General features: G+C 45.4%; 1 protein-coding gene across 1 annotated transcript; it reads left to right on the top strand.

Moving 5' to 3' along the window:
• The first annotated feature begins 1,557 nt into the window (after positions 1–1,557).
• TTL (tubulin tyrosine ligase) lies at positions 1,558–26,878 on the top strand. Its single transcript, XM_028516870.2, has 7 exons — positions 1,558–1,987; positions 4,827–4,905; positions 10,438–10,670; positions 13,005–13,140; positions 14,121–14,390; positions 21,166–21,309; positions 23,555–26,878. Exons 1-7 carry the CDS (start codon positions 1,831–1,833, stop codon positions 23,667–23,669), a joined length of 1,134 nt encoding a protein of 377 aa, XP_028372671.1. The 5' UTR covers positions 1,558–1,830; the 3' UTR covers positions 23,670–26,878.

Raw genomic sequence — 26,878 nt, 5'->3', positions numbered from 1 at the left:
GCTGAATTCTTACAAGGTCTTCCCTCCGTAAGATTTTAAGAGAGCTGCAGTCTTCCACTGCAGCCCATACAGTTTTCCAGCTAAGCAACTCCAGTTGGAAACCAAAAAAAAGCTCTGGTAGGAAAATTCCAAAGAAAATCAGACTGGCCAGATTTGGATCAGTTTTAACAATCACAGTAGCAAAGGAGGTGGAGTAGTCCCTCCTGTTGCACCCAGCCTAGGTCCCACAGACCCACTGCACAGGGAGGAAGCCAAGCACTGCTCCAGACTCTTATCCTGAGGGAACAGAGGGTTGCCTGGCTGGAGCATGTTGAGCACCCCACCACTTCTGAGCCGTCCCCATTTCTTCTGCAGAAAGTTTCCCACAGCCAGTGTCTGTCTTCAGATGGTGGCAGAGCTGGAAGCCCCTGGGGAAAGCCAACACCTTCCCACCCCGGAAAACAGAGGCAGAAATGGGAGAAAGAAGGACACCTTTATAATATGCGAGGTAGATACCTGCATACAGGATGCTCAGGACAACACAGAGAGGCACCAGAATGTTTTTTTCTGTGAAGAGTAAAGAAGTGAGGAGCCTGCCTGATGTGGGTGATTGATTTATAGAAGGAGAGTAGAAAGTTTCTCTGTTCCTCAAATGCACCAAAAATTCGAAGGGACTTTAAAACCACTGATGAACAAAATAAAAACAGAGACATGGCTACATGGGCCAGCTGGACATGTATCAGAAGGGAGGGTATTGGGGAGTGAGGGGACTGGAAGAAATTAGCCAAAGGACATGTACGCATACTTGCTTAGCCTATGGACACAGACAACAATGTGGTAAAGGGCGGAGGGGCGGAGGCTGGGTTTAGGAGGACAAAATTAGGGAAAATGGGAGACATCTGTAATCGAGTTGACAATACAAATAAATAAATTTTAAAAATAATAAAGAACCACTTTCCCACTCAGAAGGGGAAATCAATGTCCGAAGAAGGGAAAGTGACGGCCCAACACTTGTCTGTCGCGGGCTCCTGGGGCTTGTACAGAAACGAGTCCTACAGAGAGACCTAAAGTCAACCCCGCTGAGCGCCACCCAGAGGGTCTCAGCAAGTGAGAGCAGCCTCGACCTCAATGCACCACAGCCGCCAGAACGCTCCGCGGGTTCTCCGTGATCCAAAAGCAGGAAAAGAAAGGAAGCACATCTTGAACACAGCTCGGGCCTCACAATTTTTATTTTTATTCACAAAATGTCCCTTAAATACAGTAGGTGGAAAAATCGCTCTTCTGTTTGTATCCCCGCTCCCCCACGCCCTGCCAGCTATAACCTTGAGCTCGGGCGGACGCGGTCCAGGACCGAGTCCCTCTCCAGCGCACCTCCCCACCCCTCTGCAGCCCCAGCTGGGACTCACAGCGCCCTGCGGCTCCGCAGCTGTGCAGGATCGCGGGAGGGGGTGGGGCGGCGCGGGCAGGGAATCCGGACACCAGCAAGGCGGGATGGGATGCGGGGCGGGGACTGTGGTGACGCATGAGGGCGGGGCGCGGGCCTGTGCAAGGGGTGGGGCCTGTGCGAAGGGCGGGGACGCGGTGGGCGGTGTCGCGGCGACCCAAGCCTTTGCAGCAGGGCCCTGGGGAATTGGGGACGCGCGGGGCTGGGCGGCTGGGACGCGGCGGGAACCGGATTCTGGGGGAGCGGCGACGCGCGGAGGCGGGGCGTGGTTGGAGTTCCCAGTCCTGTGCGCAGGGCGGAGACCCTGGTGACGGGGCCGGGACCCAAGGACCCGGGCTTCTGCGAAGAGCCGGCGGGTTCCACGAGGAGCTGTTCTGGTCCCTGCGCCCGGCCCTGGCGGCCTAGCCATGTTCACCTTCGTGGTTCGCGACGAGAACAGCAGCGTCTACGCCGAGGTCTCCCGGCTGCTGGTCGCCTCCGGCCACTGGAAGAGGCTACGGCGGGACAACCCCAGGTTCAACCTGATGCTAGGAGAGCGGAACCGGCTGCCCTTCGGAAGACTGGGTGAGCGTCTCCGTCCCCGTCCCCGTCCTCACCCCGCCCCTGGGGTCCGCTAGAGCCAGCGCTTTTGTGTTAAGGCCACGGATCTTTCCCCCGTCACTCCTCCGGGGGGAAGACACGGATCCCTAAAGGCCTAAACCATCGTTCTTAATGTCTCTGGTCTTCGGAATCGGATTCGGACCCGAGTCACCGCGCGGCCCCGGGTTCACAGCCCACATCCCGCGAGCCGACGCCCCCATCCTCGCGCCGCACACCCAGCCCCCTCCATCCCAAGGCCCGGCGCCCTTCCTTCCGAGGTCCGATGTCTCCCATCCCCGGGCCAGGCGTCCTTTCTGCCCATCCCCAGTCCCAGGCCTGATGCCCCCCACGCCTGGCCGACGCCCGGATCAGGCAGGTCCGCAGGCCGAGCGCGGGGCGGGAAGGCTCCAAGAAGCCGGGCCCGGGGTGACATCTGGCCGGAAGATTGCTCCCGGCCTGGTGTGGGCGCCGGAGGGGCACTTGTGTGTGGTGGAAACCCCGAGGCTCAGATAAACCGCCAAGGGGACTTGGAAAAGATCTGGATTCCAAAAGCAGGAGTTTCGGAAGGTCTAGGGACTTGTGATTTCAGACCATTCTTTAGCTTCACCAAAGAAAGTGTGTGTTCACAATTGTGGGTTCACAATGGGGTGCTGCATGCAGATTTTACACGACGCTGGGTTCACCCTCTACCCTGCTTCCTTCACAAGGTTGGAGCTGGCTTAGCACCACCTGGTGCACGTGGCCTTCTGTGGGAGGGCAGTGGGGGTGCGGAGCGCTCGCCCTGCTCTTCAGATGACGTAATCCAGAAGTTGAGCAGGGGCTTCAACTACCCTCCCACGGACCTGAAGGTAGCCTCCACGCGCCTCCTCGCTGCGCAGTCACGGGACGCGCAGCCTCGGCCCCGACAGCCGTGTTCCCTGCCAAAATTCCCTGGGGTAGGGGCCTAATTGCAGGCCAAAGACCCAAGCAGAGAATCGGTAATGAAGAAAAGCCATTGTGCCCTGGAGGGCAACCAGACAGCGCAGTGTTCTGTGTCCAGGAGAGGAAACAGTTTCTAGAAATAGGTGTGGCAGGGGTGGGGAGGTTGAAGGGGCAGAGGCTGAAAACCAACGGGCTCCTGTGAGCTTAGAGCCTTTGAAGGGAGAGCGTGTGCCGTGGGGTGGTGTGGGGAGTGGAGGGTGTGGCGGCACAGCCTTACTGGAATCTTCTTTGGGATGGTACCGAGAACCGCTCTTGATGGTTATACAAGGTTGTGACACATGGTGGGGTTGGCTCTAACCTCCCAGAAATCCTGGAATACAGGGGACTTGCCTGAGATCCCCTTTTGTTAACTTTCTCCCCAAGAAGCCCTCCCCCTCCACAGAGAACACCTTTCCTCGAAGAAGAAAATCCGCTTACCTTTGGGAAAATTTCCTCCTTGCTCCGTCCACTTCCCCGCCTGCCTGACTTCCTTCCTCTTCGCAGTGCTTGGCTGTAAAAGCTTAGATGGCCTCCTAGCACTAAAAACAGAAATGGCTCTGGCAGGGTTGTAGCAGGGTCGATGGCCTTGCTGTGGCGGTCAGGACTAGGACGAAGGAGCAGAAACCACCCGGCAGGTCTAGACCTAAACAGGCCCCACAAAGTCGGCAGATGAGCAGTAAACATTTGGTGTGTGTGGGAAAAGAAGCAGCATCCCACCAGCAAAATAGTTTCATGCCTTCACTGCATACATCTTTAGCTTTCGTTTAAAGTGCACCATGGGGGTCCCAAAGAGAAATCAGGTAAAGGGTCAGGATGCCAGGGTCACAGGTGAGAAGGTAGGCAGCCCAGGTGTGAGCCAGGAAGCTGGTGACAGCCAGGTAATGCTTGAAACTTTCTATCCGCTTGTCTACTGTTCTCAGGTGAATTAGTCTTACCTTCAAACTCCCTTTGTTTGGCTTTGTGCTTTCATTGCTGGAAATTCAATGCATTTTGTTAGGATTTTAAACAAAAATGTAGACTTTTGTTTTTATTTGTATCTTTTCTGCTCTAATTTTATGGAGCAGGGGACTTGCCATAAGATCTATTGAAAATGAGCTTCCTTGTGGAGTGATGCACAGAAAAAAGTCTGCTGCCTTCCCTTGCCTTCTGGTGGCTTTCTTTCAAGCCTGCAAACGCAGATATGCTGGAGAACAAGGAGCATCAATTCTGCTGCCTTCCCTGATGGCTGTAGGGAACAAGGCTTGGGAGGTCAGGGCATGACTCCGCTGAAGTCCTAACTGTACAGAGGTAACTCACAAGTCAGTGTATTAAGCCAGGAAGGGGTACAGTGGGGGTCTGAGAGTGGTGAAATAGGAAGTAGCCCTCTACCTTAAGAACAAACAGCCCTGGCTTATGTGACTCAGTGGATTGCAGTGCCAGCCTGCAAACCAAAGGGTCTCCAGTTTGATTACCAATCAGGACACATGCCTGGGCTGTGGGCTAGGTCCCCTGTTGGGGGTGTGTGAGAGGTAACCAACTGACCAGGGTATCTTGCACATCGATGTTTCCCTTTCTTTCCTCCTCCCTTCCCCTCTCCTCGAAAATAAGTAAATAAAATCTTTTTTTTTAAAGAACAAACAAAGGCAGCAGTGGTCTCAGACAGCTCTATGATGTTGATATTATAGTATCCACTATGAGGAGGCTGCGTGTGCCAGTGGAATGCTGAGGCAAGGGGCCGTGCAGGCGCAGGGCAGCAAAGTGATTCCTTCTTGAATCACCAGTCCTGAAAAGGAGAGAGAAAGCTGGGCATGACACAGCTGTTCACTCTCCGTGCATGGGTGCTGACCGGTTCCCGACCCCTTCTGAGCCTCCCTTTCGTTCACAGGTCACGAGCCTGGGCTGGTGCAGTTGGTGAATTACTACAGGGGGGCTGACAAACTGTGTCGCAAAGCTTCTTTAGTGAAGTAAGTGCTCTTTAAAACCTGTTCTTTTTTTTCATAAATGGTGTCAGCTTTCATTGTAAAGCACTTAAGGAAAAATGTGGGGTTGTTTCTAAAGGGCAAAAATACTTTTATTTAAAAAGCTGACACATATCAGTTTTGGAGCTTCCTCTGAGCTACTTTGATTGCAATCCAGAACTCTGCCATCTAGCACTTGGCGAAGCCTGTTTGTCTCTGAGGCCAGGCTCCCAAACTCGGAGTCTGGGATGGGTTTCTTCTGTGAGTGTTTTACACTCCCGTATCTGTCATCCAGTGGTGGTGGTGAGGAGTGGGACATTTCTGGGCACAGCTGGTCCCTGGAGAAGAGACACACACAAGCCCTTGGCAGCCACTCTCAGAGCAGCCAGAGCCCCCTCAGAAAGGACACCTGGCAAGGCATAACCACATCTGCTACACCACCCCGCTCTGCAAAGCTGGGTTTGGTAGGTGTCATAAGAACAGTATCCTAAGACAGAGAAGCCATATTATCTGCTGATCTTGTAATCCCAGCTCTTCCTGTTAGTTTAGGCAAATTTCCTCATCCATCTAAGTCTCAGTATGTCCCTCATGGGTAGTGGTGAGGATGGAATGAGGTGATGCATGTAAAGTGTGGGGCACAGGGGTTTATAGTGAGCATTTGACTCTCTTTGCCTTTGTTTCCTTTTCTGTAAAATGGGAATAATAATAGTAAATGTCTCGGGGTTATTGTTGATATTGAATTAATTTATGCAAAGGCTTTGAATAATGCCTGCCTGGCAGTTCACACCATATAAGTGAAAGTTCTTATTGTTATCACTGTTGTTATGGCCACCACTGCTATTGTTATCATTTCAGTAGGGAAGGCGGGAGTGGCCCCTGAAGTCAGGGCTGCAGCAAGTCCCAGTCGTTTCCCCGTGATGACCGCTGAAGGTGTGCGTGCAGCCACACTAACCATCCCGGGGAGAAGGCGTGGGAGACACGACTCAGTGTGCCTGCCCTCTCCCCACGCACGTTTCTTTCTGGACTCTAGACATTTACAAGGTGGAGTGTCCATAGGGACGTGCCCCGTTTCGTTCAGCCTCACTGGCCCCAGTGACTTCGTATCCACTTCTCTCAGGGCTGGGCTTTCCTGCTTTGCCAGCTACTCCCAATAGAGACCGGACTTTCTGAAGTCTTCTTCTGATTACATATTTATTATATATTCAGAGTAGAAGCTTTTTTCACTAGAACTAGAAATGAGGCATGATTATTTATCCAGATTACTCATTTAGAGATTACTATAAAATCCTTATTCAATCTTTTTCCTACTGTGATTTTTTATGTAAAGATAAAAGTAGAATTTTGCTTTTATAAGTAGGAACAGAGGATACTGTAAAATATATCCTATGTATTTGTATATTTAGCAGCTGCAGTGAGGTTGAGTGAATACAAGACTGGAGTCCTGACCTGGTCTGAGTAGGCAGCTGCTCCCTGGGACCTTGGACAGAGCCATGCTGACACCTGCCCCCCCCCGCCTCCCAAGTGGTCCCTCCATAAAATGGGATGGTGGTGATCATGCCTGCTCTTTGCCCCTTGGTGGCATGTGACACAGCCTGTGATGTCTTGACTTACACAGCCTGGGGTTGTCCTCACCTTCACAAGTGTCCTTTATTCTCTCAGGTCCTGTGAGAGGGACTAGTAATTCCAGGAGGTGATGGTTCACTTTGTCATTCTGTCTCCTTCCCATAATTTTGCATGGCTCAAAATGGCTCAGAAAGTTAAAAAAAAAAGCCATGTTAAATGGCAGCTCACAGAGGGCAACTAGATTGCCCAGGTCCATGGCAGTCAATGCTGGGCCAGGGCCATTCTTGCCTGTGCACAGGGAACCACGGGCAGTATGCCTGGGCATCACCCAGAGGCTCTGACAAGACCTCACACAGGATCCTGTACAGCAGGCGCCTCCTGCTGTCACTTCAGGAAGAGTCAGAAATTCACCGAGGCCATAGACTCGGAGCCCTGAGGGCTTTTCTTCCGGCTCAGGTAGGAGACTCTTTTCCTCTCAAGAGCATTTCTCCCTTGTAGATGTAAATCTCCATTCATGATTTCTTTCCAAATGGGCTTATGAGGAAATGGGACGAATGCAAGGGACTTCTGTAGAAACTGGTCTCTCTTTTATATAGGAAACGAAGGCTTTCAAATCAAAATTATCCTGTAGGCCAGCGCTGTCCAACAGAAATAGCATGCCAGCCACCTGTGTGATTTTAAATTTCCTAGTAGTCACAATAAATTAGTACAAAGAAACAGGTGCAATGTATTTTAATCATATATTTTATTTAACCAAATAATCAAAAATATCATTTTGACATGCCATTAACATAAACAAATTATATATTTCAGATTTAAAAAAAAAATTCTGAGTCTTCAAAATCTGGTGTATATTTTATATTTATAGCACATCTTAATTTAGACACCAAATTTTCATTGCAAACTCCTTGTTTTATATGTAGATTTCATAAAAATTTATGCTTTAAAAATTACTTGTATGTTCAAGTTGTTCCCACCTATGTAAGAATTTTCAATAACTGAATTGAATACCCAAAATCATTGTCCTTTAATAATCACATGTACATGGACAAAACAGGTTCGTTTTATTAGAAGAATTCACTTGGCTTTAAAGCAAAATCATATATCACTTTTAAACTATATCCAAGTAAAGTAAATCCACCAACTCTTGTGTTAACTCAGTGGTACTATTGTCGAATTCAAAAGGGTATTGAATAAACTGAAAAGAAACTCCAAATTTATTAACACTACCCAAGTGTTCTTCAAAAATTTCCTTAGTTTTTGCAGCCAGTTTGCTGTCTGTTACAATTAAAATCTTCTGCACATTAAGTCACATTATGCAAGATTTGTAAAATCATTATTGTGGACTTGTATTATAAAGTTGGAACATAAACTTTCATACCTGTCTGGCTGGGTCATAAATAAGGTCTTCTTTTCCCTTCCTCAGAGCTTTAAAATTAGCTTGTTTGTAGCGGTGTGAGAGTCGCACTGCCAGTTGCAATCTTTGATGATTAAGTGAAGTGTGAATTACTGAAAATAATGATTTGTCAAGCATTTTTTTATTTCAAGAAAACCTGAGCTGGAATGAACTGTATACTACATCTTCGCAAAACTCTCCATCTGACTATCCTTGGCAAAGAACACAGCATCATTAAACATTGTCTTCTGTTTCTTGTAGCAGTTCTGTATTTGCAAGTATATACTGAACTATTTTAACAATTGTATCCATGATGCTTTCCATGGAGTGTGCTTCAGAAAACTGAGGTCAGATGTTTCCAAGATGTATCAGACAGTAGAAAGAAGCAATAAAGGAAATATCAGTCTTTTAAAAAATCCCAGTGAATCCAATTTTAACAGCCCCGCTGGAGTACTGTCTGTTGTGGTAGAAACTGATGTTTCGAAGCATGTAGGTGAAACTCTTCTTTGACAGGTGTAAAAGATCAAAAACTAGCTATACAATGAGTTTGATATTTTGTAGCCTGCAATTCGACAATGTTTTTTCATATATTTGCAAATCCTTTGAGGGAAATACACCCAAAGCATACTCGGGCCGCATCTCTTCTGTCACACCGTTCATCTAAAGTGAATGTTTTTAATTTTCAAGTTTTGAATAAATCTTTAATATTGTTAGAAGTGTTATGTGCTCTATGGGCAATTACGTAACTGGCTGAACTAAACTTGTTCACTTTTTGTAAAAAGTTTTTTTAGTCTTTTCCTCAAAATAATTTCTTTTACCACATTTCCATCTAAAATGATTTTCTTTTTGTGTGTAGAATCCAGGCCATTTTATACCTGAACAAAGTTGCAAGCACAGATTCTATTAAAAATTTGTTTACATTTTTTTTTGCTGAATCACTTAATTTATTTAATTTGAATTTCAGCCACTAATTTCATTGATTCTTTTTTGACTGTTGAGAGGGAGATGCTTATCAAATTTATTATGCATTTGCTGAAAATGTCTCCTATACACAGTGAGGTTTGTTCTGAGAGTAGAACAATGAATTGTGGACAACCACAATGAATTGTAGTTGTCACCATTTCCCCCATTGCTCTCCCCTGCCCTGCCCATCTCCCTCCCCCATATGCAATCCTCCCCCATTGTCCTTGTCTACAGGTCCTTTATGCATGTTCAGTGCCTATTTTTTAACTAAAAAAAATAATTATATTTCACTTCAGTTACCAATTATGATTTACCTAGCTATCACTGTAACTCTTGCTGCCTGCATAATAAGCACATTATAATGTTTCATAAGTGCATGGAAAAACCCACGGGGACTGAATCGATCTATTGTCCCTGAGTGGAACAGTGACGTGTCTATGCATGTCGCCAGAACAACAGACGCACCGGACACGCATGCTGCGATGCAGCAAAATGGCTTAGGTTCTGCAGTGCTGAAAGTGCGATGTCCTCCTACCGAAACAAGGAAGTTGTGCTAATGGACAAATGGTTCTGTTTTAGTCTTTAAATTAAAACTGAACTAGATTTAAAATTCAGTTCCTGAGTCATATTGGCCACATTTCAAGTGCTCAGGAGACGCATGGGGCTAGTGGCCACCCTACTGGACAATGCAGATAGGGTTGGACATTCAGTGAATTCGAAATGTATTTGTCTGTTCCTTTGAGTTCAAGTAACTCAAATCCTGTTGTCTTTAACTTTAAAATAACTTTGTTTTCAATCTCAGTTTTAAATTCCTTTTCATTATTTCTGCCATTTGCTCACAGACTGGGTTTTGCAGGTGAACCTTAACACAGACTTAATATGAACAGTCTGCAGAAGAGGGAGCCCAGCTTGAGGCAGGCCCGTGAATGTCTTTGGTTCCTCCCCAGCTCTGATCCCTAGGGAGTGAGGGTCAGTGCAGAGGCAGGACTTGGGATTTAGGGACTTGCATCCTGCCCGAGTCTTACTACCTTCGTAGTATTGGGGGACATACTTACTTCTCTGTAACCCAGTGCCTGATCTATGAAATGGGGTGCTGGTGCCTCCCTTGGGGGGACCAGCTGGAGAGTAGACATGGTGGGAAGCCCTTTATAATCCCTGCTGTTTATGAAGTGCCTTGCCCAGGGCCTGACTTTATCTTCTGTCATGTCATGTTATTTAGGGGGGCGAGGGCAGGAGGTACGTTTAGCTATGACCACTGGAGTCCTGTGTCCCATTAGAAAGATTCCTCTTTTAGTCTGTCTTGAAGCCAGGAAGGTGTTGGCTCAGGATTATTTCAAGTTAAGTTTCCTTGGAGATGCGCTTTGAAAAGAACTAAGTTCTGGACATTAGGTCCCTTTGAACCAGCTGACACAGGCCTGTAAGGTTGCTATGTGCGCCCGATAGTGCATTGCAGGTTGGCCCAGGGAGGCCAAGAGCAAAGACTGAGATGAGAAGGAGATCAGCCCCTGGCCCCTGTTATACCCAGCCTCCTTGGCGAGCTCTGGAGGTAGTGCAGGCTTTTCTGGATAGAGGGTCAGAGTGCTAAGAAGGGAGATTGACCCTTTGTCATGTTCCAGGCTAATCAAGACAAGCCCAGAACTGGCCGAGTCCTGCACATGGTTCCCTGAGTCCTATGTGATTTATCCCACTAATCTCAAGACGCCAGCTCCTCCTGCACAGAATGGAATCCACCCACCAATCCCTAACTCAAGGACAGACGAAAGGGAATTCTTCCTGGCTTCTTATAACAAAAAGAAGGAAGATGGAGAGGGCAACGTTTGGATTGCAAAGTCATCTGCCGGTGCCAAAGGTGAGTTGGCACCGTTGTCCCTGTCTCCTGTCTCTGTAGGTTCCCAGTACTTGGTGCAATTGTATGCTGACTTTTAATGATATATTTGTCTGTATTGATTTTAAATAGAGAGGGAAAGGGAGAGAGAGAAAAAGACAGAAACATCAATTTATTATTCCACTTAACTTGTGCACTCACTGGTTGATTCTTGTATGTGCTCCAACTAGGGATCAAACCTGCAACTTTGGCATATTGAGATGATGCTCTAACCAACTGAGCTATCCAGCGAGGGCTGGTGATGTATTCAGATGACTGAATCTTCTAATCTGAATCCTTGAGGGTAGATAGCACATCTAGTTACATAGTCTTAAATATTTATCTACATACTAATGACTCATACATGTACATCTACATATGTGTACATCTCCAGTGAGGTCTTTCCCTATAAGCTCCAGATCCAGTTGCATCACTTTTGGACATTTGTCCCAGAGAAATGAAAACATGTCCACACGAAGCCTATATGTGATTGTTCACAGCAGCTTTATTCATAATAGCCCCAAACTGAAAACAACCCAGAATTCCTGGGTTGATTAGCAAACTTTGAATGATTATGGTGAATGATTAAGCAAACTTTGGTGAATTGATACCACAAAATACTACTCGGCACTAGAAGGGAATGAACTATTGCTAAAAGCAGCAACTTGAATGAATCTCCAGGGATTTATGCTGTGTGAAAAAACTGATTCCCAAAGGTCACATACCACATAATCCTATTTTAATGACATTTCTGGAATGACAAAACTATAGAAATACAGAGCAGATTAGTAGTTGTCAGGGAGGTGGTGTGGGGAGGGAGGCAGCTGTGGCTTTAAAAGAGCAACGTGAGGGTCCATGCAGTAATGGAGTTGTGTACAATGGGAGAAGATGCTTGCAAATCACATCTCTTATAAGGCAGCTGCATCCAGAATGTATATAGAACTCTTATAACTCAATAATAAAAAGGCAAATAATCCAAATTAAGAAGTGAGCAAAGAATCTGAATAGAAATTTCTCCAAAGAAGACAAACAACTAAGCCAACAAACACATGAAAACATGCTCAACATTATTAGTTATTAGGAAAATACCAATCAAAGTCACAACGAGGTACCACTTCACACCCACTGAGATGCCTGTGATCATGTAGACAGATAATAGCAAGTGTTGGCAGGCATGTGAAAAATTGGAACTCTCATATATTGGGGGAATGTAAAATGGTACATCAGTTTTGGAAAGCAGTTTGATAGTCTCTCAAAAAGTTACACATAGAATTACCAGATTATTCCACTCCTAGGTGTAACTCCCCAAAGAATTGAAAACATATGGGCACACAAAACTTCTGCGTAAATTTTCATAGCAGCATTACTCATCAGAGCCAAACGAGAGTGGAAATAACCTAACTGTCCATCAGTTATTTGGTGAATGGTTGACCAAAATGTGATCTAACCATACGATGGAATGACATTCTGTCAGACAGAGGCATGAAGCACTGACATGTGCGACAATGTGGATGAATCTGGAAAGTAGGGTGGTCGGTGAAAGCAGCCAGACACAAAAAGGCCACATGCTCGATGATTCCAGTGATATGAGACATCAAGAACAGGCAGACCCACAGTAGGTTACTGTCTGGCAGGGGCTAGGGCAAGGAAGGAATGGGGAGTGACTATTAGTGGATATGGGGTGTTTTGGAGGCAAGGAAAATGTCCTAAAATGAGGTTGTAGTGATGGTTGCTGAAACATACCTAAAATCATTGAATTATACCCTTTAAAAGGGTGGATTTTATGGCATGTAAAATATACCTTGGTGAAGCTGTTAATGTTATTTAATGTTGATAAAGTTTACTGATACTTTGAATGTAGCCAATTTTTTTTCTGTCACAAAGCTTCAGGGAATCCACTTGTACATTTGTATCTACGCCCTAATCTTCCCGGCATTTCCATAAAATACAGCGTTAAAAGTGGTCGCAGGTAGTACATACCTCATGTTTATCCTGGTAGCCAGTGATCAAAAGGAGAGCAGCATTTATTTAGCATGCTTAGGCATTTAGAGTCTCTTTCAAAATGAAACTTCATGATCGGAGCTTGCCAAGCCAGTGTTTACAACCCTATATAGAGAGAGTTGAAAGACCCAGGTGCTTTGGTGGGTGGAGGGGAGAGTGAGTGACTGGGAAAGGGAAGGGTGGAGAAAACCGAATGAGCCACCAGTAGGAACCTCCTGCCTGCGTTTCCTGCTGTCAGTGTCTCCCCTCTGGGTTTGCAGAGAGCGTTTCCTCTTGGGATGATCTGCACTAATTTTCATTTTGATGTTGCCCTGTTAGGCGAAGGCATCCTCATCTCATCTGATGCTGCAGAACTTCTGGATTTCATAGACAACCAGGGCCAGGTGCATGTGATCCAGAAATACCTCGAGCGCCCTCTGCTCCTGGAGCCCGGTCATCGCAAGTTTGACATTCGGTAATGCATCCAAAGTCCTTTCTTTCACTAATCTAAAAAAAAAAAGGCAGTGGTGTGTTGTGTGGTGAGGAGGGTGACAAGGAATGTGTTTAGTATGTTACCAAAATTGAGCACAGCTGAATGGAACTGAGCTTCTGTACCTAATTCTCCCTTTTTCTTTCAATATGTTTTCTTTTCTTTCTCCTCCTTCTCCTCCTTCCTTCTTCTTCTTCCTTCTTCCTCTTTTCCTCCCCCCTCCTTTTTCTTCTTCTTTTGTTTATTTTTTTACTTACTATTCTCTTTAATGAAAATGACTTGTGGATCTGAAAAGAAGGGTATAAATATATGGGCCTTGTAGTAGAAGCAGAGAGATATACACAGAACACATAATTCAGACACAACAGATCATGTGACTCTGACAAAAATTACATGTCCTGACCTTATTTGTGTCCCACTTTTTGAGGATTTCATAAACACACCCCAGGTTTTTGGACTTAATGCTTTCTTAGCAAAGGGCCTGCTGAGGAGAAGAGGTGCGGTGCTTTCCAAAGCTGAACGGCCCTTGGCCCAGCCCACTCTCGGCCTTGCTGTTTACGCCTCAGAAAGGACTTGGTCTCTGCTGCCTTAATGTCAGGTCACTATTCTGTGTCAGACTAGCTGCAGGATGAACAGTCTTTTCTTACAATTACTTAAAATCACCAAGCATGGCAAATGAAGGTTTTATAGGTTAACCTTTAAAACAAACCCATCAAATATCTTTAAAATGCTCTGTCTTTTGAATGGATCAAAGTGTCCTCGTAACTGTGGGGAAATGTTTTATTTGATCATTACAGTGGTAGTTCACTCTCTTAGCTAGTGGTCGCGGCTTGCTTGTGTACTTTCAGAACCTACCTTCTTCCTCTCCCCCCACCAGGAAAATCAGGGCGTGAAGATGATACATATATTTCTGATATGAAGGAACTTTGGAGGACTTCAGTAAAACTGCTTTTGTTGACTTGCAGAAGCTGGGTCCTGGTGGATCACCAGTATAATATCTACCTCTATCGAGAGGGCGTGCTGCGGACTGCGTCAGAACCGTATCATGTTGATAATTTCCAAGACAAAACCTGCCATTTGACCAATCACTGCATTCAGAAGGAATATTCAAAGAACTACGGGAAGTATGAAGAAGGGAATGAAATGTTCTTTGAGGAGTTCAATCAGTACCTGGCAAGCGCTCTGAACATCACCCTGGAGAGCAGTATCTTACTACAAATCAAGCACATCATAAGGTATCTGAACTGTATCTTTTTGGTTATGTGTGTCTTGAAGAAACTTTGGGAGCTTGTACCTTTCAAGGAATTATTCCACTTAAGTTGTCTAATGTAAAGACAAAAGTTATTTGTAATTTTTTAATCATCCTTTTGATGTCTGTAGGATCTCTAATGATGTCACTGCTTTCATTCCTTACACTGGTAATTTTTATCTTGTCTATTTTTCTTGGATGGATTGACTAAGCATTTATCAATTTTATTAATCTTTTTAAAAAGTCAGCTTTTGGCTTGATTGATTTTTCTCTATTTTTGTTTTTTATTTCTTTGATTTATGCTATTTATTATTTCCTACTTTCTGTTTTTACATGGTGTTTAATCTGTTCTTTTTCTATTTTCCTTGTGAAAAGTTAAATCATTGATTTGAGAGACTTCAGTTTTTAAAACCATAAGCACTTAATGCTATCAGTTTCTCTCTAAGTACTCGTTAGCCATTCCTCTAGGTTTTGCTATGTTGGGTTTTTATTTTCACTTTACTAAAATACTTTCTAGCTTCTCTTGTGACTTCACATTTGACTTATGTGTTATTAGAAATTTTTGCTTAATTTTCAGAGATTAGGGGATTTTTTCTAGATATCTTTCTGTTGTCAATTTCTACTTTAATACCATTATAGTCAGAGAACATAGTTTTTATGCTTTTTGTCTTTAAAGTTTGTTAGTTTGTTTCATGTCTCAGATATGGTCCACCTTCATGCATGTTCCATGTGCATGAGGAATAACATCTACTCTGCTCTACTTAGGCAGAGTGTGCTATAAACACGAATTTGGTGAAGGTGGATGCTAGTATTGTTTAAGTCTTTTATATCCTTGCTGATTTTCTGTTCTACTTCTTCATTATTGAGAAGTCTCCAAGTACAATGTGGGTTTCTCTATGTCTCTTTTTAGTGTTATCAGTTTTTGTTTCATATATTTTGAAGATCTAATGTTGGTGCATATACATGTAGTTCTTTTTTGGGAAAGTGACCACTTTATCATCTGTCTTTACCCATGGTAATATTTCTTATTCCGGAGCTGGTTTTTCACTGTGAATATAGTCATTCCAGCTTTCCTTTGATCAGCGGCATTTCCTTTCCACCCTTTTACTTCGATTCCGGTGGGCTCCGGTCGACAACACAGAGTTGGGTTTGGTTTTGCTCTGAATCCAATATAATAATCTGTCTTTTAATTTGTGTTTATATCATTTAAATTTAATGTGATTATTGGTTTGGTTGGGTTTATATCTACCATTTTATTATTTGGTTTATTTTTTCCCTCTTTTTTTATTTTTATTTGCTTTCATGTCTCCATTTCCTGACCTTTTTTGAATTATTTGAATTGTTTTAGAGTTCCATTTAAATTTTCCAGCTGAGTATTTGGCTATATCTATATCGATTGATCTATCTATCTATCTATCTAATTTTAGTAGTGATTCTAGGGATTAAAAAATATATGTATCTAGTATGTCACAGTCTTCTTAGACTTAATAATTAACCACTTCCAATAAGATGCAGAAATCTTGTAACCTTGTAGTTAACTTGATTTTTCTCTATGTTATAGTTGCTATGTGTATTACATGCACATACATTGAAATCACTACCACATAACGTTATAGTTTTTGGTATCAACTGTTATACCTATTTTTTAATGCAGATAGTCAGGTTGGATTTAAAAAAATACAAGGCTAACCTGTACGATGTCTACAAGAAATGCATTTAGATTAAAATGAGAAAAAACATATTTTTTACCCAGATATTTGCCATTGTCTCCACTCTTCCTTTTGTCCTGAGGCTCCAGATTGCTTTCTGGTGTTGTTTCCCGGCAGACTCCGTCATGTGTTTTCAGAGCAGTTCTGTTTGTGATACGTCCTCTTAATTTTCCGTCTCCTGAATATGTCTTTATTTCACCTTATTCCTGAAGGGTGTTTTCACTGGACTTACACAAACATAATGTCAAACAAAAAATTAAAAAAAGAAAATCTATGTACAAGATGTATACAGATTGATTCTATTCATATAAATTGAAAAAACAAGCAAAGCTTAGTCATACATCATTTAGAGGATGGCATCTACATGGTAAAAATGGAGAGGCAAAGGAGCAATAAACACAGAATCCAAAGCAGTGGTTATCTCCAGAGAACAGGCAGCAGGGACCCTGGGGCTCCAGGTGAGGGCGCCTGGATGGTCACAGACAATCCGTGTGTTTTGGAGTCACGAGACATTTTCATATAATATGTACAGTTAATATTCATTCATATTTCCCCATATATTTTTAACCCTTCATGTTGCTTGCTTTTCATGCATGCATGTTCTCGCGTTTGTCTAGGATCATTTTTCTCTTAAAAAATTCATTTTTAGTGCTGTTTTATAAAGTTAGTTCTGCTGATGACGAATAATCTCATTTTTTATTTATCTGATATATTTACCCTGTCTTCGTTTTTAAAGGACGTTTGCTCTGGAAACGGATCGCTAGACCAGCAGTGAATATTTTTTTAGCACTTTGAAGGCGGCACACACTGTCTTCCAGCTTTTGTCTTTTCTGTTGAGACGGCAGCCGAAATCTCAGCGTTGCTCTTGATGATTCTTTTCTCTGTTTTTAAGATTCGTTTTTGTCAATTTTATAAATTTTACTATGAGATGTGTGCAGTTTTCCTTGCACACACTCCTGCATAGGTTTCATAGTGCTTCTGGAATCTGTGGCTAGGTATGTTTCGTCTGTTTTGGAATGTTCGTGGTCATCATCTTTTTATTATGGCTTTTCTCCCATTTTCCTCTCCTTCTGCATGTATAAGTATGTGGATATTTATCCTTTCCACTGTGTCACATTTCTCCTATGGTTTTTGCGTGTCGTTTTATCTCTTTCTTCAGTTATTAAAACCTGTTTTAAAAATCTAAAAAGTAAAAAGCTCAAAGCTTTTACTTTTACAGTAAACCGCTGTTAAACTCAACTGTTAAGTGCTTCATTTCAGTCCTACTTTTCAGCTCTACAATTCCCATTTGACTCTTATTTTTAGATGGCCGTTCTCTTTTGAAATTCTCCCACTTGTCTTGTATTTTCTTGGACACGGTAATTATAGTTCTTTAATATCATTGTTCTGACAGCTCCCAAATCTGGGTTACCTGTGGGCCAAATCTGGCCTGTAGCCTGTTTTTGTGTGACTATAAACCAAAAATGGTTTTTACATTTTAAAAGTCTGTAAAATAAAAATAGAAGACTATCCAACAGAGACTATATATCTTGCAAAACCTAAAATAATTACTCTCTGGCCCTATGTAAAAAAAATTTGACAGCCTTTGACTTAACTTTGTTACCTAGTGTCTGTTTTATCTCCTGATCATGTTTCTTAACATGCTTGGAAATAATTTTTAAAAATCTTTTAAAATATTTGCTCTTTTTTTAAATTTTATTTTTAGAGAGGGAAGGGAGGGAGATAGAGAGAGAAACATCAATGTGCGGTTGCTGGGGGTCATGGCCTGCAACCCAGGTATGTACTCTGACTGGGAATCGAACCTGCGACACTTTGGTTTGCAGCCCGTGCTCAATCCACTGAGTTATACCAGCCAGGGCCGCTTGGAAATAATTTTTAAGGTTATTATTCATCTATTGCAGTTTGCCAAATCCAGTGGGGTTTTTTTTTAAAACTGAGGTGTAACATGCATGCAGTAAAATCCACAGATCTTAAATGTACAGCATAGTGAAACTTTAATGATGCGTATACTCACCTAATCATAACACAGACTAGAATATAAAACAGAGAACCACAAAAGACTCCCTGAACCACTTCAAAATATGTACTCCCTGGCAAAGACGGCTACTCTTTTGACTTTTATTACTATGGATTCCATTGCTTGTTCTTAATTGTTATGCAAAGGAAAGTATACTGTATTTCCTGTTTTGTGTTCAACTTTTTTCAATATTGTGATTATGGGGTTCATCCATATTGTTGCACATAGTGTCAGGTTTTCCTTTTTCATTGCTATGTAATATTGCACTGTGTGAATGTTCCACAGTTTATCCTTCTGCAGTTGATGGACCACTGGGTTTTGTTTCCTTATTTCAGACCCGTGATGGATCTGCATTGCTGTGTGTCAGGTTTCCTGTTTATCACAAGGGTTTCTCATTGACATGGGGCTGCTTGTGCACAAGGCTGTCCTTTCCCCACTGCACGTCAGGTGCCCTTGTTCTACACCAGGTGGCTGTTTACATGAGGCTCTGTTCCTGGGCCCTCCACCTGTCCTGTCAGTCTGTTCACCTGCTCTGCCATTGCATTACCACCATCATGAAGACTGAGCCTTTCTCCTTAAATAGTTTTACATAGAGGCCAGCAGAATAATTACAAGGCTCAGAGTTCCATTTCTTCAGGGATTATACATGGTTAGAATTCTGATACCAAATAAATCAAGTATGCTAAAGGAAGAATTCCTATTTTAGGCAAAACATTTGCTGGATATTCGCTACATCCCCAGGTCCTGGTTCTGTGCAGAGAGCATTGGTACCTTGGTGCTGGGGGCTCGCTCCCTGCTCCCAAGGTATTTACCCCGGCTACCGCCCCGAACTGCCCAGTCCAGTCAAACAAAGATTCCTGTATAAACTCCCAACGATGACAAAACCTACTTTAAAGTGACTTATCAATCCTGAGCTTCCAGCAGATACAAGGTAATACTCAGCTTTGGTTTGGTCCTGGCTCTCAGTCTTTCCTCTTTGTGCCGGAGCATGCTGTGCCTTTCGCTCTTTGTCCTTCGGTGTGGTGGGGTTTTCTCTTTTTCTCATCCCTCCCTCTCTCTCTCTTTAGGATGGGCATCTATTAAATATTTGTCTTAATTATAATGGTTTTCTTAAAAGAATGTACTATCCAATTTATAATGTTTTAATTAAAACAAAGGTTACGGGTATTCTATAGCATACAGATAGGATGTAGGAAAAAATGTCATATGTGGCTTGTCCCACTGCAGGTTAAGGTGAATGCAAGGAGAAGTTCTTATTACAGTTGGCCCTTAAATGGCTAACTGTCCAAAATACTACTACTACTACTACTACTACTACTACTACTACTAACAACCATAACAATAATAGTTATTATTATTTTAAAGATGTTATTTATTTATTTTTAGGGGAAAGGAGGGAGAAAGAAGTGGAGAGGAACATCAATGTGAGGGAGAAACATTGATCGGTTGCCTGTTTTATGTGCCGCGGCCAGAAACTGAACCCGCAACCCAGGCATATGCCCTGACCAGGAATTGAATTGGCAACCTTTCTCTTTGCAGGATAATGACAAACCAGCTGAGCCACACCACATCAGGGCTGCAAAATTATTTTTAAAGGGTTAAACATACATATGGAAATATTCTCATTTGGGGGCAAAATAAATAAATAGAAGGAGCCCTGGCTGGGTGGCTCAGTTGGCTGGGATGTGGTCTCATGCACCAAAGGGTTGTGGGCTCCATCTCTGGGCAAGGTGCATGCCCCGGCTGTGGGTTTGATCCCTGGTCTGGGTGTGTACAGGAGGCAACCAATGGAAGGATGTTTTTCTCTCTCTCTCTCTCTTCCCCTCCCTCCTTCCCTTCCTTTCTATCTAAAATCAATAAACATATCCTTGGGTGAAGAGTAAAAAATTCTAAAAATAAACAAAGGGCAATTGCTATTTGGAGTGAGGGGAGTGGCAGAGAGAGCTCGGAGGAACAGGACCCTGGCCCCACGCTCACAGAGGCCTCGGGCCTCTGAAGTCCTGAGTCGAACCCACTCCACAGACACGTCCTGGCCAGTCACAGGGAAGCCTGCACGTTTTTCCTTCTGACTGTCCTGGTGAGTAGAAGGACAGCTCTCTCTGGTAACCGTAGGGTCATCATGGCATATTTTATTACTAAGACAGGTATTTTCCCCAACATTCAGTTAGGGAGAAATCAGGGAAGCTCTTCATAAAACAAAAATGGCCTAAGTATTGCGGGATGGCTGTACTAGAGAACAGTGTACTAGAGAACTATTTATCCTAAGTTCCCTAGGGAAGCACCTCATTGACCGTCTCAGCACCGAGAGTAGGGTTATTTCACCCCCAACTTTACGGAAGACAGAGCCGGGCTTCAGGAGGTTCAAACACTGACCAAGATTCTGGCCTCAGCAGGCTGACCTCTGACCTCACTTGCTTATTCACTATGTTTCTGAGATTCACTTTCAACTTTTATATTTTGTTCTTCAAATGCTTATGTATTATATTGTGTTTTCAATCTTTCTGTGTTTTTCCATTTTTTTCCAAGCAGTAGTTGATGTTAATAGTTATTCTATTTCAACATTTAGTTTCAATACATGTAGCTCTTCAATCTTTTAATTAGTAACAATTTGTCAATAGAAATGGAATAAGCAAAAGAAATGAATGAGGCTAATATTCTTTGTGCAAATTCTGCTCCTTGCTGATTAGTGATCCATTTCTTTTATGTGGAAAAGGACATGGAACTGTTTTATTTATTACAAACAAAATGTGGCAGTGCCGTCCTGTGGGAGGGACCCGTGTTTACAGGGCAAGGGTGGCAGCGCCAAGCTGGGAAAGCAGCCTCTACTTGTGAAGTCATGCTTGGTGGCAGAGTCTTCTAACAAGATGCTTGATAAGGACAATTGTCTTGAGTAATCTACTGGCAATAACTGAGAGAAAGAATTAAGTCACAGCTGATTTGTGCCAGCACATTGGACATGCAGTCATCCGGCCCACCTCCGGTGTCCCTCCTCCCTCGCACCCTGCCCTCAGCTAGCTCTCCCCTCTGCCCTGCAGGAGCTGCCTCATGAGCGTGGAGCCTGCCATCAGCACCCGGCACCTCCCTTACCAGAGCTTCCAGCTGTTTGGCTTCGACTTCATGGTGGACGAGGAGCTGAAGGTCTGGCTCATCGAGGTCAACGGTGCCCCTGCTTGTGCTCAGTAAGCCGAACACCGCTTGGTTGTAGCAAGTGGAAGTTGGTTCTGCAGTTGGAATGACTTGTCTGAACAAGGTGGTGCACTTGTGTGACCCTGGACCACTGTCAGGGAGGAGGTGACCAGACAGGAGTCCCTGGGGAGGACCTGCTGGCAGGGGCTTTGCTGAGGCATTTCCTTTCCCACTTTCCTGAGTGTGTAGAGCAGTCAGACTACTTAGGTTGGTGGTCATTGCTGTGAGAGTTTCAAACAAAGCTAGTAACTGCCAGAGGAGATGCTCTTGGGTGACAAGTTGGGTGAGCAGGCTCCTGGAGCAGGGGAGATCGTGGTGACCAAGAAGGGCAGGGCTCCTTGGGCAGAAAGTGGTCTGAGAGGCATCAGAGATGCAGGGGAGCTGGAGCTGGGACGTGAGAGGAGCAGGGCAGGTGCCTAGGGGATGGGGGAGGAGCCTTCAGGAAGGGGACACAGCATCCAGTGGGACCTTGCTCATTGCCAGGCTCCGTGAGGAGCACACGTGAGCAGAACCTGCCCGCCCCCGGGGAGCCCCTGCTCCTCCCAGGGAAGCCTGGCTGCTGCCACATGGTGTCGGTGTGGAGGAGCAAGGAGAGGGGAATGGTCAGGTGAGTCAGGACTGCACCTCGGAAGGCCGTACGCCGAAGGGAAAGTCATTGAACTTGACCCTTAAAGGCTGCTGATTCTTCTGAGATCCACTTTCATCTCTTTCTGCATGTCCCCTCCTGGAGAACCTTAAGAGGAAGCCACATAAAGGTGAGCGTTCCCAAGGAGGTCCACTGGAAGAGACAGGCAGGCACTGCCCGATTAATTACTATATGAATCATGTTGTTACAAGCCTGTAATAGAAACTAAACAGATTCTGTTTTAGGTGTATGATTTTGAGAGGGGAGGACTTCTGGACTGGGGGAGGGGGCGGGGCTTACAGTGAAGCAGCCTGGAAAGCCATGAGGGGCCCCGGACACACAGAGAGGCAAGAGGCAGTCAGTGTGCCAAGACCCAGTTTTAGTCACCACCCACGCTGCCTCACAGGCCTCCTGTCAATGTCCCCTATAAGTGGGAGGCTGAGTGGTTTGGAACATAGAAGCACCAGCCTTAGGGCAGTAAGAAGGAACTGGGGGTGGCCGGGATGGGGGAAAAGGTCCTGCAATGGGGAGGGTGACAACAGGGATCTGCCATTGCATTGGGAGGGTGGGAACCAAATTTCCAGTCTGCCTGGTGGAGACTGGAAAACAGGACAATAAAACCTCAGTTTTCTAGAGAGGGGCAACCTGGGCATTGCCCTTGGCTCCAGCCACCTGGATTCCAACTGTGTCTGGAGCACGTCAGGTGGGTGGCCCAGAGCATGATCTAGATGATGTGGGTTTTCCCTCTGGGCCACACGTGTCTCATTTTACCCTGCGTTAGCATCAGTCCCGCAGGCAGCCTTGGGCCGCGTGAGCTGCCCCAGGAAACAGGCAGAAAGCCTACAGGGATTAGTGGCCATGGGAGATGGAGGGCCTCGTTCCTATTCCAAAGACACTAGATGGGAAGTTTTCCTCCTTAGCCTTTCTGCTTTGGTGCTTCCATTGTCCGGACTAAGTCCAGACCCCTGGACGTGGCATCAGGGCCCTATGTGGCCAGGCGAGGGCCTTGCCTGCAGCCTCAGCCTGCACCGATCCACTTCCCCGAACACCCGCCTTTCTCTCCTTCCTGCTTCTCCTCTCATTGGGCCTCCCTGTTCTCCCCTCCCCAGCTCACTCTCTCTCTGTCCCCCTCCTCCCTTCTTGGTTGTCTTTGTGTCTATCTTTGCTCTCCTTCATTCTCTTTTCCGCCCTGCCCTCCATTCTCTGTCTGACTTTGTTCATTCCTGTGGTCTCAGCTTAGCTGTCACTCATAAGGAGTCTTTCCTAAAGTCCCCTCAACCACACGGAGTGAGTGCTTTTCGTGGGGAGGCCTGCCCTTCCACGTGTCCCTGCTGCAGACGCCAGGGCAGCCGACTGGAATTGCCAGTCATCCCTGCAGGTCATGTCGGAGAGGGAGTTCTCTGTCTGTTCGCCTGTGAGGCCTTCCAGAAACGTGGTAGGGGACACTTCGTCTCCCCACGGGGTCTACGGCATCTGCGCTGACAGCGGAAGCCAGTTGTAGTTGAATGTGGTCATGGGATGGGATTTCTGCAGAAGATCCTGGTGAAAAAACTTTGGTTTTTTGCTTGTACTTTGATGAACTTCCTCAACAATATTTTTTAAACATGTTCCAGGAAGCTCTATGCAGAACTGTGCCAGGGTATCGTGGACATAGCCATATCGAGCGTCTTCCCGCCCCCTGATGCTGAGCCACAGCAGAGCCAGCCAGCTGCGTTCGTCAGGCTGTGACGAGGGAGAAGCATGGGGTCCTGCTCCGGGGGAAGGAGAGACGTCCCTCCGATCGTTCCACGTGAAGTCAAAATGAGAAAGAGGATGCTCACAAAGACGTGGTGGAGGAGACAGCGTGAGAGCGAAGGTGACGCCCCAAGGGGCTCTCAGGTGGAGCTCTCTGCGCTACTGTTGAGATTTGAAAACTGTAGCACATTTCCCCAAGGGGAGAGCAGAATGTTCTTCTAAGGGAAAAATGCTGGGATATGGTTGTTTTCTGTTTTCATCCTTCAGAGAGTTGGATTTCTATCCTAAGGCAGTGTTGTGGCAGCGCCTCTTCTCCCCGGGGACCCTGGACCTCTGCTTGGTGTCTCCATCTGCTGCAGCCTTCGTGCCTTAGCTCTGTGCCCAGCTGCAACCTCTGTCTGTGCGGGGATTGGATGCTAGAGCATTTGGGAGCTTGTCATGTGTCCCTGCTCATCCCCCATGACACTCTGCCTGTGAGATCTGGACAGGTGTGCACCAGCAGCCCACGGTTTCATGCCTCGCACTGCCTCTCAGGGCAAGGCGTTGTCCCCATCCTGTTCCTGATGGCACTGGGCTGGTCGCCTGCCAGGGTTGGTGCAGGCTGGGCACCAACACACCACACACTGTTCTCAGCCTGCTCTCTGCATGTTTCAGAAGCCGAGCAGCAAGTTTGCCACAAACTCGTAAGCATCAAATAAGCATGAGAGAGGAAAAAATGATGTCTTGCTTTACTTCATAGTTGGGTGTCCTTGAAATATGGTGGATCTGTTATCTGTTTTAACCAGAATTCTTCATGCACTTTTGCAGAGTTCCCTGCTGTTCATTCTTTTTTGGTTTTCACTTATGTGAAAACCCCTCTACAGGAAAGGAGAAGGTAGAACTCCCCTCCCCCCCCAGGGGCACTGCCCCGACACAGGGTTCTCTGCACGCACCTTCTGTGGGAAGTGGAGAGGCAGGTTTTGTTCCAGCGAGGAGTCTGTCTTGGGGAGAGGCTCTCAATGAGTGTTTGTCTCACCTGAATGAGAGTGTCAAAACAAGATAGATATAGTTTTAGAGTTTCACACAGCATCTCATAGGTCAACAGATGTATCCTGTTAGGTGTGGTTTTCACTTACTGGATTGAGGAGTAGTATTCTGCAGACTTTTCATGAGGCCAGGTGGGAAGAACAAGATCCACTTGTGTTCAGTGAGTTGCGTGAATGGCCCTCCTTAGGGAGTGCTGGGATCACAGCAGACCCATCGGCAAGGTGCGCCCTCCTCAGGGTGTGCTTGCTTCATGTACATGGGTACTCCATTAGGCATTCTACTTGCACACATGAAAAAATCAGTTCTGCAGCTGGGAGATGTTTTTAAAAAGAGAAGAAAAAGCAACAGTTCCTAAAATCTGATGAGATGTGGGAGCTTACACATGGGCATAACATGTGAAGGCATGATGTCTGGTGAAGTAGAGAAAGGCCCAGCTGGGTTGGTTCGCATGGGTGAGGATCTGGAATTACAAAATAAAATCCTGGTGACCCAGGGTGCAGATTGTAATGTTGTGCAGAGCGCAGCAAAACTGTCTGTGACTAAAGTCACTCCTGGAGGCCAGAGTAGCTGCTGGGCTGGTGTTTGGGGACTCAGCAGATCATGGCCAGGTGCACACCAGCGTAGAAAGTGTAGGGTACTGGGTCCATAGGACGTCTGCATGGGCTGGAAATGGGGAAAGCACGCAGGTTTTTGTATAGCACTCACCCACATGAACACAGATGTGCAATGATCTTTGGGACCTAAATCAATTACAGGAATGTTTGAGGGTTTTCCAGCTGCTCCAGTGACAGAGCTAAGAATTCAGATGTTAGGAAGTCTGGGTCTTGATGGACTTGCTAGCAAACCTCAGTCAGTGGCATGTATGTGAAGGAAGTGAGGCTCTAAAAAGAAAGTGATACCTCATCCCTGACGTCTTTTCAATAAATATCTATTTTATATGTTTATTTCTGATCGGGGTGGTCAGCTCAGAACTCTTCCATGCCCTTCCGGGCTCTCCTTGCACAGATGGTCCTGCCTCGCTGCCCAGTCGGTCTTCCTGCGTATGTCCGTATTCGTGTCGCCAGTTGCTGGGGAGGAGGCATTATTCTTTGGAGATGTCCTCTTCAGTCTTGGCTTTGTCATTGGCTGCTCAGGGTCAGATGAGCCGTAGCCTCTCTGTGCCTTAGTTTCTTATCTCACAGAAGAGATCATTGCCTGACCCGGGACTACCTCACAGGCTTTAGCGAGGACAAGTGGGATTAGGGAGACTCGAGAACCTGCAGTACCAAGGTTCCCAAAGCTGGCTGTGCACTGGAACCACTGGGAAGCTTCTCAGTGTTGGTGTCCACACTGTCCCCCTGACCCCATGACGATTGAGTCAGAACCTCAGGCAGCAGTGCGCTTTGCAGTGACGTGAGAATGCTGCCGTGAGTGCCCTCATAAAGGACAAATACATTATTATTACCTTGGAAGAACAAGGCCTAGGGCTTTTAAAAAATTCCTTTTGGAAGAATAGGCATTTCTTTAAGAATGACCAGGTGTTGACATGTGTTCATGCTATAAGCAAGTGCCACCTAAGCAGGTTCTCTCTTTGCTTCTTGTCTAACATGCCTCCGTCTACTTAAACAGTTTGTGAAGCCTTGGCAACAAGTGTAAACAGACAGGAATTTATAATTCTGCTAAGTATGCATTAAGGTTATTAATTAATTATTGAGAGAAAAGACGCTTTCCTCACACTTAACTCCTATGCTATTTAGAAACCTAGTTTCAACCAGAACATTCAAGTGCCTCTGTCTTTCCGGTGTGGTGGAGCAGGTGCCAGCACACTCACGGCCGACGCGGTGTTTCCCTAGCACCTTGGATGTTCGTCACAGACCCGGAGCATGTGGCGTGCTGGAAAGGCATGGGGTCCACAGAACCCACAGGGCAGCGAAGCTACAAAGTGTGTTTACCAGTTGAGGTCGAGTCAAGCGGGGTAGGTCCAGCCCTGCAGTGCATGTGGTGGGGACTCTGCTGGAGGAGACAAGGCCCCAGGGTGGTCCCCACAGCATGTGGGTGCTGTAAAGGAAATTCAGTGATGCACTTGTCTCATCCCGGACACAAACTCTGTACCTAAGAGGAAATGACTTCTCAAAGGAGATGATTTTATGAATGTTTAAAATGCCTGGAGCATTAAAGTAAAGTAATAGTATTTCAAA

Source organism: Phyllostomus discolor, chromosome 6, assembly GCF_004126475.2.
Source record: "Phyllostomus discolor isolate MPI-MPIP mPhyDis1 chromosome 6, mPhyDis1.pri.v3, whole genome shotgun sequence".
Classification (NCBI taxonomy): domain Eukaryota; kingdom Metazoa; phylum Chordata; class Mammalia; order Chiroptera; family Phyllostomidae; genus Phyllostomus; species Phyllostomus discolor.
This window is presented reverse-complemented; position numbering and strand designations above follow the sequence as displayed.